The 13325-nt window shown below is 43.2% G+C and overlaps 1 protein-coding gene across 1 annotated transcript in view; it reads right to left on the bottom strand.

The window, feature by feature from the left end:
- SLC1A1 (solute carrier family 1 (neuronal/epithelial high affinity glutamate transporter, system Xag), member 1) overlaps window positions 1–13325 on the bottom strand; it is a 90267-nt gene that overhangs the window by 5432 nt on the left and 71510 nt on the right. The window contains exons 7-10 of the mRNA XM_011988359.1: window positions 9755–9939; window positions 8026–8133; window positions 5924–6046; window positions 5295–5489 (exon numbers count right to left, since the gene is read on the bottom strand). Coding sequence (XP_011843749.1) covers window positions 5295–5489; window positions 5924–6046; window positions 8026–8133; window positions 9755–9939 — 611 coding nt within the window. The remainder of the gene's footprint in view (window positions 1–5294; window positions 5490–5923; window positions 6047–8025; window positions 8134–9754; window positions 9940–13325) is intronic.

The raw sequence follows: 13325 nt of genomic DNA, 5'->3' as shown, positions 1-13325 counted from the left end.
ATGCTTTCTGGAGACAAGTCCTTGCCCTTGGGCCGAGGCCTGAACTGCTGCCCAGGTGCCACTGGGTTGAAAGGTGAAAATGTAAAAATTGCCAATTTAAACTAGAAGAATCCCTGATTCTATCCACAAATTCATATGCTTTGGGGCTAAAAACGTCTTAGAGTTCTTAGGAAGCTGATTCTACTGCCCATTCATCTGCCTACTGAGGTGTTGCAGAAAGCATTTGAGGGTACAAACACAGGCCAGAGTTTTTTGACAAGTGTATTTTCATTCAGTGGTTTTGACCACCAAATTACAGTAAATTAGATTTCTGGGGCTGTACCAATTACTCTAAAGGTTTCAGGCCTCAGTCTCAAAGGTTTCTGGCCTCTATAACCCTTTGGATCTCTTCTGACATAATCACTCTTTGGAAAGTCGAAGTTTATTTTAATGCTGGTTGAAAAAAATTTAAATGGAATGCATCAACAGGTTTTCTTTGTCAGAAGTGATTTGTATCCATGCCAGCTGATCCCTCTTGGAAACCCTGAGGTGTCACAGTTATCCATGTTGCTATAGCCTGAGTCTGGGCTTGAAACTCAAAATTCATTTAGTCCAAGAAAACTCTGTCCTTGAGCCTTGACCTTGCTTGCTAGACTACGGCTGTTTGACTGGCATTGGTCTGAAACTCAGAACTATGAACCTTCAGATGGGAGAAAATAATATAAAAACCTACTCCTGCTGCTTGAACATATTCTACTTTGAGTTAGAGGATTTCCACAGAAGAAAACATAAATATCAGTGGCACAAAGTTCTTTCCTCACACTGAGGCCTAGTTTTAGGACCAGCCACTGGACTCGGCTCTCTAAACGGGTTGAAGGATGGGTTGTGACTTGGAGGGAACACAGGTTTTAGTGTCAGACACACCTGGGTGATGTACTTTGGGCTGTACCATTTCACTGATGGCATTTCTTTAGGCAAGTTACTTCTCTGAATCTCAGTTCCTTGCCTGTAAGATGGGGACAGTATGTCTACTACAAGCTGCTGGGAAGATTAAATGAGGTTAATACATGTAAGGCATCTGGTATAGCACTTGTAGATGCTTAAAAACGTGCCATTTCCACATGTATAGCTATGTAACAAACCTGCATGTTCTGCACATGTATCCCAGAGCTTAAAGTAAAACAAAAAACAAACAAATAAAAAGATTAAAAATGTGCCATTTCTGCTGCTACTTCTGCAACAGCAGTAGTTGCTGCTAATGCTTCGTCTATTGCTATTGTCGCTGCCACCACTGGTATTATTACTACTGCTACTGCAGCAACCAGAACAGCAACTATTACAACAACAACTACTACTATTACTACTGCTACCTTTTTTCCTCTCTGCTCTTTCTGGGCCCCAAATCCTATAATTATCTTTCTTCTTTATTTTATATATATATATATATATTTTTTTTTTTCCCCAGAGACAAGGTCTCACTCTGTCGCCCAGGCTGGAGTACAGTGGCATGATCACAGCTCACTGCAGCCTCCACCTATTGGGCTCAAGTGATCTTCTTGCCTCCGCCTCCTGAGTTGCTGGGACCACAGGTGTGCTCCACAACACCTGGCTAATTTTTGCATTTTTTGTAGAGATGTGGGGCTTCGCCATGTTGCTCAGGCTGGTCTTGAACTCCTGGGCTAAAGTGATCTGCCTGCCTTGGCCTCTTAAAGTGCTGGTATTACAAGTGTGAGCCTCTGCGCCCTGCTGTATGATTAGCTTTACTTTTCTTTCTTTTTTCTTTTTCTTTTCTTTTTTTTTTTTTTTTTTTTTTTTTTTTGATGTGGGATCTCACTTTGTTGCCTAAACTAGAGTGCAGTGGTGCCATCTCAGTTCACTGCAACCTCTGCCTCCCAGGCTCAAGCAGTCTACCCACTTCAGCCTCCTGAGTAGCTGGAACTACAGGCACATGCCACCATACCTGGCTAATTTTTCTTTTTTAGAATATTTTTGGTAAACATGGGGTTTTACCATGTTGCCCAGGCTGGTCTCGAACTCCTGGACTCAACCGATTCACCCGCTTAGGTCTCCTAAAGTGCTGGGATTACAGGTGTAAGCCACCGCTTCTGGCCCTAATTATTTTTATAAGACAACTTATCCGTTTTTTTTTTTTTCATTTTGACACGTGTACTCACACCAATTCTCAATCAGTTGTAACCTTTGAGTATTATGATAAAGCCACAAAAGGGTATGTTTTGGGTAGATAGTACCTATGTTTCTTTGACATCCAGTCCACAGAAATATACTTTGGGTCTAAAAATCTCTTTAACCATTAGTTACGTGAACTATAACGGTAACTGTCAAGTAAAACCAACTTTTATTATTTCCCATGTAGAGCCAGTGAGGATTTTAACTTTTAAGCGAATGATTACTTTGGGTCTCACAGTTGTTATTGGTTCTGGGCCAGTAGTTACCAGCAAATCTGATTTAAGAACACACCAGAGAGTAGGGAGAGAGGCTTTAATGTGAATTGACTAGCCTCTACGCCCAGAGTTCATTCCTCTGGCAGTGAGGTTAAAAAATGATTAGAAAGATCTAGAAAACTTATAACCAAAAAAGAGGGAGGGATTTCATCATAAAGTGGCAAATACACAAAAGAATTGGCACCTCATAAACCACTCCTTGGAAATCAGTTCAGTGAAGACTGGGTTCCACATGCCAGGGTGAGGGAAGTGGGAAAAAACCCTTGGAAATGTAAAAGTAACAACTGTTGGAAGCACAGGGGTGGTTGTGGAGCAGAAACTTTCTCAGGCATGACTCAAGGTTTCAATTTTGACATACTCTCTGCTGTTATAATTACATGACTTTACTCAATCTCTTTGGCACAGGCTTCTTTAGCCACTAACACTTTTTTATAGACTACACGGCATTGGGATAGTTCTCCAGCTGGTGTGCCAAATGGTGTATTTTGCACTTGTCTTCAGCCAACAGAAATACTTTGCGATTTAGGGGTGGGGAGGATTTAAAAAATGCATTGTGTTAGAACATTGTTAGTTAACAAACTCTGATTTTATGCCTAGAATTTATGTTTAGGCTGGGGATACAAGAATGAATTAACTCTAAAGAGTTCAGATTCAACCTTGAGCAGGCCTAGGGACCAGTTTAGTCTTAAACTTCCATTCTAAACTGAACAAAAGTCTTCAGGTTAACTCTAATCCCAGCCTATTACTCTAACATAGCGCTATCCAAAATAACTTTCTGCAATGATGAAACTATTCTATGTCTGTGCTATCCAATTCAGTGGGCCACGTGGCTAGTGGTTACCGTATTAAACAGTGCTGTCCTACAGAAACAAATCTGGCAAAATCCACTTATGACAGTTCTACCATCTACTTGGGCAGACAATTGCTATCCTCATTTCATTAGAATTCTCTGCAGCATCTGACTCTGTGGACCATTTCACCCTTGAAAATCTCTCTTTTCTGGGTTTCCATGATACCAAGGTTTACTGGCTTCCCTCCCATCTCTCTGTCCTTCTCCCTCTGCCTCTTGGGTTTTCCCTTCTCTTCCTGCTTCTAGTATTAGGATTTTCCAAGCCTCAGTCCTTAATCTCCTTCTCTTCTCTACAAACTCCCCCTACGTCATGTCATCCACTTTCAACATTCACTGAGTGCTCACTACATAGGCACAGTTATAAGCATTTTATATGCATCTTACTTAATTGCCACTATTTGAATAAGTTGTAGGTACTATTACTCATTTTACAGATGAGAAAACAGGAGCTTAAAAATTCAAGTCACTTGCCCAAGATCACAGCTAATCACGATGTAGCTGCGATTCCAATACAAGCAATAACTTGTGACTCATAGATTTGAAGACCATCATTAAGCTCATGTCCCTGATGTCTGTATCTTCAGCCAGACCTGTATTTCTCATTGCATGTGTCCACCTAGAAGTCTTAAAGGCATTTCAAATTCAGTGTGTCAAAAAGTATTAACTATTTATCTTTCCTACCTATATGTGCTTCTCTTACACTAGTTCCTGTTCTGGTAAGCCCCACCCGCCAATTTGGAATCATGTACCAATCCTGGGAGTCATCCTAGCATTCCCTTGCTTTTCACCCTGAATCCAGCTGATGCTTCTTCCATTCGTTAGCTCTTCTCCAACCTCAGTGTCAGTGCCTTCTAATACCCTGCCTGGACTTCTGCAATGGTCTCCTAACTGGTTTCCTAGATTTGGTCCCTGCTCCCATCCAATACATCTGCCACATTGCCAGTTATCATTGTGAAAGGCAAATCTGCCAGGCGTGGTGGCTCACACCTATAATCCCAGCACTTTGGGAGCCTGAGGTGGGCGGATCACCTGAGGTCAGGAGTTCAAGACCAGCCTGGCCAACATGGTGAAACCCATTTCTACTAAAAATTCAAAAATTAGCCAGGTGTGGTGGTGCATGTCTATAGTCCCAGTTACTCAGGACGCTGAGGCAGGAGAATTGCTTAAACCCAGGAGGCGGAGGTTGCAGTGAGCCAAGATTGTGCCACTGCACTCCAGCCTGGGCAACAGAGCAAAATTCCATCTCAAAGCATAACATAAATAAATAAATAAATAAATAAATAAATAAATAAATAAATAAAATGCAAACATGTCCACAATGTGACAAAGCATCTAAGAACTTTCCACAAACTTTTCATACAAAACCTTTCATGACATGACCCCTGTCTCCTCATTCCTTTATGTTCTCCACATTGTATCCTTTATGCCAGCCATAGCAAGAAATCTGTATGCTGTAACTAGCCTATGGCTGCATCACAAGCTATTTCTGCCACCCCAGATGCTCTTAGCTTCTTCCTTAATCTGCTAAATTCCTATTCTTTTAAGATTCAGCTAAATGTTCCCCTCCTCTGGGAAGCCATCCTTCACCTTCACAGCTAGAACCAGCCCTTCCCTCTCTGGAGTCCTCTGTGAACACCATACAGAGTTCTCTTACATCCCTCATCAGGGTCTTCAGCATTCATTTGGATATGTGCATCCCAATCTAGCAGGGATCTTTTGAAAGCAGGGACTGGCCCTTACTCAGCCTTGAGTCTTTGTGCTAGCCTGTGCCTAGATCCTACCGGCTTCAGTAAACTGAGCACAGGTGATGGCTTTGGCTACCCAGATCCCGAAGCAGAAATCTTGCATACCAGGATATAGTTGTATTTAATCTTGGGAAGGTACTTTGTAGATCAAGAAAAAGAATCCATCACTGGGACATTCTTGGTGTCCCTTCACGGACCATTTTTACTGGCAGGAATCCCCATATCACCGATGACAATGAATGTGACACCACGCCCCACCTGATGGTGATGATCTGCCCAATGCCCAAATCCAGGTCATTCAACTGTGCAATAAACACTGCTGCCACTGCTTCATAGAGCGCGGTCCCATCCATGTTGATTGTTGCACCAACGGGTAACACGAATCGAGTGATCCTCTTGTCCACCTGGTTCTTTTCTTCAGCACAGCGGAAGGTGACAGGCAGTGTTGCTGAACTGTGTGATAAAAAGAGAAAGGAACTTATGGTCTAGAAATGCTGGTCCTCAGTCCCTGCCTGAAGCCATGCCTCTCTTCCAAAAAGTAAATAAAGGGTCCTTTTGGGTAATCTTGTCAAGAAAAGTAAAGAAAACAACAAAACAAAATGAAAGAAAGGATCCAAAGCATGTTGGCCCTTTAGGCAGGTCCAGGAATCAGAAGGTGCTGTGCCCACCGCTGCTCCCAGGTATGCCATAACCCCTTCCTGAGCTAAGAGGGCAGGAAATACGCAACAGCGTAAAGCAATGTGTTCAGGGCCAGGTACAGAGAATATGGAGGCCGTTTCTCAAAGGCAGCTACAAAAACCGCAAGCTGGAGTCTGTTTTGTAAAGTGAGGTGAGAGTTGATGACCTTGAGTCTGGAGGCTTCTTCCAGAAACCCCTCTTCTGTTTACCTGGAAGAGATCATGAGAGCTGTCAGGAGAGCCTGGGTCATTCCCATGGCAAATCGGAAAGGGTTCTTTCGTACGACTATGAAATATATCAGTGGGAGAATAACAATGGAGTGGATTGCAAGCCTGTAAACAAGAAAGAGAAATTAAAGTTTCAAAGATAATACCACCTCCCCACACTTAATCCTTTTATCAAACATCTTTTTAATTTATAAAATTGACTTTCATAATGGCCCAATGAGAAATGGGAGTAGGGCAGGAATATACGTCCCCATTCCATGTATGAGAGTGTAGAGGCTCACTCAACAAATGAAGCATCTTGTCAGAGTTAATGACAAAGCCAGTAGCTGAATCCAAATTTAAGGCTTCACAGAACAGAATTATATCATGCTGCCACAGCCCTGTGTGTGCTATTCCTGCCACATGCACAAAAATGCCCTTTTTTCCTCCTGTTGCTGCTGAATTCTTCTCCTCTAACACTCAGCTAGGCATCCCCCTTCCTCCAGGAAGCCTTCCCTCACTTCCCCAGGTAGGGCTGAGCCTTCTTTCCTTTGTACCCTCTATGTCACCACTACACTATACCTCATATACCTCTTATCACAGTACTCAGTCCTTACCCCCTCCACTCCTTGCACCAAGCTGCTGTCTTGCTGGTGGCACCCACTGTCTAAGAGGGAAGTCAGATTTACAGTAAGGAAAAAAGTCTCAGCTATTCCACAGCCATAATTTGGGATGGACTTTCTTTTCTTTATTATTCCTGCCTTTTCAAACTATTCCTTATTTCACATGGAAATACACAGGTTACATGAACTAGGGGGCTTAAGAAATGAGACTCATTTGGCAGATAGATATATACGTAACTGGCAGCTTACAGTCTACAGATCAGTTATGTGTGTTTGAAATAATAGGAAATGGTCATCAAAATTACAGATCCTGGAGGTCTGGAGAGAGAATCTTCTCGATAGAGAGCTTGTAACTAAAAACCATGAGGAACTGACTTTTAGTTTTCCGTTAGACACCTAGCTGGGGTGACAGAATAGAAACCAGCAGAACTTGGTTATGAAATGGCTCAGCTCAAACACCCCAGCCACATCACTGCTGAGACACAATCCCTGGCACTGCCTGTTTCAGCAGCCCTACAGCAGGGTGGCCTCCAGTGAGGTGGAGGTCCCGCCTCCCTTGGCACCATGGTCCTCACACTGTAGGGACCAAATCTACCTCTGTGTTGGCTGGCAGGGCTGTGTTTTTGGGAAACACAGATTAAGAACCAAATGTGCTGTGTTGGAAATCTCCAATACGATCAAGTTCCAATAGGTGAGGTGATTGCTCAAGTTGGGTGCTTGTAGGTATTGACTTGTGGGAGTCAAATCAATAATATTTACTTATTCCCTTAGTCTATATTTCTTAGCATATGTGACATATTCTGCCCCTGGCTAGGTGTCCAGGGGCACCATTCATATCTTATCCCACCTCATATTTTCTCAAGGAAACAATAGCTAGGCTATAATAAATATGCAAACTACCCAACCCCTACTGCCTTCCTGTTTAATGGCTTCTAAAAAGGCCCACACAATTCCTCCTAGCCTTGAGATTCTCCTGGCACCCTCTCTGACACTCTGATGGTGCAGGCCATGGTGGTGGTGAACAGCCCCTGCTTTGAACCAACAGCCATCCTGCTCCTACTTGTTCAAGTCTGATTTCATTTAGGCCCTTGCTAATTTCTTTCAGGTTCAAGGTGCATGGAAGCTATTCTTACTTGCTTGGTTAGTTTACATTCTTAAGGAAATGAAGGCCAGGAGAGAGCCAAGGGAGGCTACAAGTGGGTTTCTCTCTTGTTTTAAAAAATTATTTTAACATAACCAATAAAGGCAGTGACAAAGCCTGGTCCAGGCTGTTCTGCCAAGAGCTGACAATTAGCACAGCATGATCCACCTACAGTACAGCTGTTAAAGGGCAGCCCTCCTCCCCCTGCTGTCTTATCTCTGAACCCTATCTTTCCCAGCACATAGGGGAGAAGCCAGTTTTAACCAACGGAACCCAACCTCCCAGTGGCCATCCTATTGGATTAAAGGAACTTTCTGTCTCTTTTCTTGAGTCTGACATACCCAGTCAGGACTGTGGCCATGTAAAGGCCCAGCTTGCGGAATATTTCCCAGTCTTCAACTTCTATGATCTTCCCAGCAATCAGGAACAAAATACCCAGTGGCATATAACTGGAAAGGAAGCACAACAGAGGCATGATTCCGTCAGCAAGTGTTTTCTCATGCTGGGTTGGTGGGGAAGGAACAGGCCAGTGTGCGCACCCTCGGCTTGGCACGCTCGCTTGGTGGAGCACGGGATGCAGAATTGAAGCTAAGAGCTGTTTCAAGTCCTGGGTAAACAATACTGGCTCTAGTTTTCAGTACCTATGTGCACCTTAAATTCTACCCATCCAAACTACCACAGGGTAGTTTGCAAACTTGGCAAGAACATGTGGTTCTTGTTGATCTGAACAGATCCACATGATGATCTGAACAATTTTCATGGTTGCATCACTCAAAGCATTGAAGAAATCCACCAGAATTTGTGGATGAGGGCGCACACCTCATGCCATGTTCCTAGTGCATATATATCCTGCTGATTGTCATATCTGCAGATCTCACTTGAGCTTGATCCTCACTGACAAATACGGCTCTTTCTAGCCATGGTCATCTGTTTCCCAGGTATCAGCAACAGAGGCAATAGTATTAGTACTGGAAGTGATCATCATAGCTCTATTTGTGGAGCTCTCCTTACATCTTGCGTTAGGGAAAGTATTTTATGTGCATCATTTCATTTAATGTACTTCTCCTATCCCTGGGGGTAGGTTTTATTATCCTTTTTAACAGATGATGAAGCTGAGGTTTCTGCAGTATTAAGTGACCTGTCTGTCCATTTTTACTGAACCCTTTACACCACTGTCAGACATCACTGTCCGTATCTACACTTTGGATTAAATAATGTTGAACCAATTAAATATGAGGTAAGTGAGGCAGATGCCTCCTAAGAAAGGTGGACTTTTTGGCATTTCCAGGGACAGGGCAGACACTCAAGTGGTGTCACTGGTATGCTCACGAATGGCAGCTTTCATTCAGATGGGTTAGTGCCCATGCTGTACCAGTTATAAATATTTTGAAACTCACTTTTGCATGGGGCACAATAGGGAAAGCACTTTGTGTTCTCACGTACAATGAACTCCTTCTAATCATTTTTTAAAGAATTGCTTCTTACATGAAGGCTGACTGGGTGTAAGATGATCTCGCAAGGCTTTGAGGGAAAAGACAATGGTTGATAGCTAGACTTTTGTTCATGAACTAACTCCTGGGTAATATGTGGAATTATTTAATACTCTAGTAGTGGCTGGGTGTGGTGGCTCACACTTGGGATCCCAGCATTTTGGGAGGATGAAGTGAGTAGATTGCTTGAGCCCAGGAGTTTGAGATCAGCCTGGGCAACATGGCAAAACCCTGTCTCTTCAAAAAATACAAAAAAATAGCCAGGCATGGTGGTACATGCTTGTAGTCCCAGCTACTCAGGTAGCTGAGATGGGAGGATCACTTGAGCACAGGAAGTTGAGGCTGCAGTGAGCCGGGATTGCACCGCTGCATTCCAGCCTGGAGTGACAGAGTGAGACTCTGTCTCAAAAACAAAAACAACCAACAGCAACGAAAGCCCCCACAAAATACTCTGGGGGCTCAATATTAAATGTCCAACTTCTCTAGCATGAGGTCAGTTGAGAAACATAAAACCTCTTCTAATTTTGAGGAGACAGAATTGTCAGGGGAAGCAAAATGACATTAAACGGTGTCTGCTCACCACATGATGATCTGAACAATTTTCATGGTTGCATCACTCAAAGCATTGAAGAAATCCACCAGAATTTGTCCCTTTTCTCCCATTTTTCCAATGACAAGTCCAAAGACAAGGCAAAAGACAATCAAGCCCAGGACGTTTATGCCATCTGAATACATGCCAATGATTTTGTATTCCTTTGTTTTGTTCTGTGGATCAAAACCAAGAAAACATATTGACTCATGATTATAATCTTGTTAGAAAGCACAGGTTTGGAAATGAGAAGATACAATGACCAAACATAATAAACTGGTGATCTCCCAGGCAGAGTCAACAAAACTATAGAAAATATAAAAACAATAATAAAAACACCTATGCATGTAACAAACTTAACCCTTGCTCCCCGAAGTTAACATGCTTTCTCTTCTTTCAACAAGTCCATATTTGAATATTTCTTATAAAGATTTCTTATTCTGGAACGGTTTATATTTTTATTATGAATTTTAGAATCAAGGCACTTTTCAGGGTCATTTTAACTACTAGCTACATTTGGAGTCTGCTTAAAAAAGACAGGAATTAATAATGCAGGAAGTACAAAGTACTTACCAGTGTGAACACTTTTACCATCTGTTTTACCCTGATAATGAAGCACAGTAACATTCTTTATGCCTGTGGTCTTGGATGACCAATAGGATTATTTATTTATTTATTTATTTAATTAATTTATTTAGAGATGGAGTCTGTCTCTCTTGCCCAGGCTGGAGAGCAGTGGCACGATCTCGGCTTACTGCAAGCTCCGCCTCCCAGATTCACTCCATTCTCCTGCCTCAACCTCCCCAATAGCTGGGACTACAGGCGCCCGCCACCACGCCTGGCTAATTTTTTTGTATTTTTAGTAGAGACGGGGTTTCACCATGTTAGCCAGGATGGTCTCAATCTCCTGACCTCGTGATCCGCCCACCTCAGCCTCCCAAAGTGCTGGGATTACAGGCGTGAGCCACCATGCCTGGCCTATTTATTTATTTTATTTTATTTTTTTGAGACAGTTTCACTCTGTCGCCCAGGCTGGAGTGCAGTGGTGGTATCTCAGTTCACATGTGTGAGCCACCACACCCAGCCAGGATTCTTTTTTTTTTTTTTTTTTTTTTTAAACCTCTATATTCAAGGGTACATGTGGTGCAGGATGTGCAGGCTTGTCACATAGGTAAACGTGTGGCATGGGGGTTTGTTGTACAGATTATTTCATCACCCAGGTATTAAGCCTAGTATCCATTAGTTATTTTTCCTGATCCTCTCCCTCCTCCCACCTTCCACCCTCTGAAAGGCCCCAGTGTGAATTGTTCCCCTCTATGTGTCCATGTGTTCTCATCATTTAGCTCCCACTTATAAGGGAGAACAGGCAGTATTTGGTTTTCTGTTCCTGTGTTAGTTGGCTAAGAATAATGGCCTCCAGCTCCATCCACGTCCCTTGCAAAGGACATGATCTTGTTCTTTTTTAATGGTAGCATAGCATTCTGTGGTGTATATGTATACATTTTCTTTATCCAGTCTATCATTGGTAGGATTTTAGACATACAAAAATTAGCTAAATACCTACTACTGTGAATCATGTATTCGTTTTTACTTTTTTTTTTTTTTTTAAACAACAGGGTCTCACGTTGTCCAGGCTGGGGTGCAGTGGCATGATCATAGCTCACTGCAGCTTCAGACTCCTCAGGGAGGGCTCAAGTGATCCTCCCACCTCAGCCTCCCAAGTAGCTGGGTCTACAGGTGCATGCCACCATGCCTGGCTTAATTTCTTCACTTTATCCTGGGTACAAATAGCCTGAGATTTACAGAGAGATAACTGAGTGATGCCAACTAGGTTTGTAAAGAATTATGTTAGGTAGGCACGGTGGCTCACACCTGTAATCCCAGCAGTTTGGGAGGCTGAAGCAGGTGGATCACCTGAGGTTAGGAGTTCGAGACCAGCCTGGCCAACATGGTAAAACCCCATCTCTACTAAAAATACAAACATTAGCCAGGCATGGTGGTAGGCGCCTGTAATGCCAGCTACTTGGGAGGCTGAGGCAGGAGAATTGCTTGAACTTGGGAGCCGGAGGCTGCAGTGAGCCAAGGTCGCAGCACTACATTCCAGCCTGGGTGATAGAGCAAGACTCCATCTCAAACAAACAAACAAAAAATTATGTTGAGGAGCCACTGGGCTACCAGTCATTTCTTACTTATGATCAAACATATATTTAGGGCAAAGCTAGAGTATTACTGCAATGGCTATAGCATAAGGTCTTAAGATTCAGTTGGAGATGGCCGGGTGCGGCGGCTCAAGCCTGTAATCCCAGCACTTTGGGAGGCCGAGACAGGCGGATCACGAAGTCAGGAGATCGAGACCATCCTGGCTAACACGGTGAAACCCCGTCTCTACTAAAAAATACAAAAAACTAGCCGGGCGAGGTGGCGGGCGCCTGGCTACTCGGGAGGCTGAGGCAGGAGAATGGCGTGAACCCGGGAGGTGGAGCTTGCAGTGAGCTGAGATCCGGCCACTGCACTCCAGCCTGGGCAACAGAGGGAGACTCCGTCTCAAAAAAAAAAAAAAAAAAAAAGATTCAGCAAGACTGTGAGAAGCATGAGCCAATAATAGTAGGATGGTATGTAATTAATTGTGCACCCAAACTACGAGATACAAGTGTCATATGGAGAGTGGGACATGAATGAGGGTTTCGAAGTTAGGGAAAACTATGGCTGAGGAATCAGCAGCCAGGAGAAAAAGCATGTTTCAAAAAGATGGCAAGCAAAGGCAAAAATGATCATGCACTAGGCCTTTGCACCCTGCTTGAATAATTCTTGCTCATTCATTACGGCCTCCAGACTAATTTAACAACCCCTGTTGAATGCCCCCCAAACATCCCACTCTTCCTGATTGTAATACTCATCATTCTTTGTATGAGGACAGAGGCCTGGCGTCTGTCTTTTCACCATTATAATCCCAGTGCCCAGCAGGGCCTGGGGTATGGAGGGTGCTCAGAAAATATTTGTGGAACAACATCAAAAGGCAAGAATAAAGAGTGATGGAGGAAGTGGATCTGGAAAGAAGAGAGGCGCCCACTGGAAGTAAGTTGTGAAAACTAGAGAGAAGCCAGGTCATGCAGCGCCTCTGAACCCGGTCAGAGGAGTTAAGGCTTTCTGCAGTAGGAAGCAGGGAGCCAACGGTAGTTTATTTAATTTGAATTCTTAAGTCTAATGAATACTCCTTTTCTCCTTAAATCATTCCTTCCTGTGTGAAGTTGAGAGAACATTCAGGAGAAATCACTACAGGCTTACAAAGATACCACTGCAGGCCCACACATTCTGATCTCCAATTCTGAAATCCCCAAAGCTCTCAAAGCATGTGGATTTTATTGATAAGTTTATAGCAAACTCTTTTGGCAGCAAAACCTATCCTAAACTGAGTTGAGGCTACTGGCTACTAAGGGTTCATTTCTCTCCTTGGCAGAATATTTATGAGTTTGTTATAAAAACATTGATGTGGTTGATTCTGGCATGTTGTTGCCCTTCTCACTTACGAAGGTTGCATAATATGCAGTACATACACCACATG

Source organism: Mandrillus leucophaeus, unplaced genomic scaffold (assembly GCF_000951045.1).
Source record: "Mandrillus leucophaeus isolate KB7577 unplaced genomic scaffold, Mleu.le_1.0 Scaffold329, whole genome shotgun sequence".
Classification (NCBI taxonomy): Eukaryota; Metazoa; Chordata; class Mammalia; order Primates; family Cercopithecidae; genus Mandrillus; species Mandrillus leucophaeus.
This window is presented reverse-complemented; position numbering and strand designations above follow the sequence as displayed.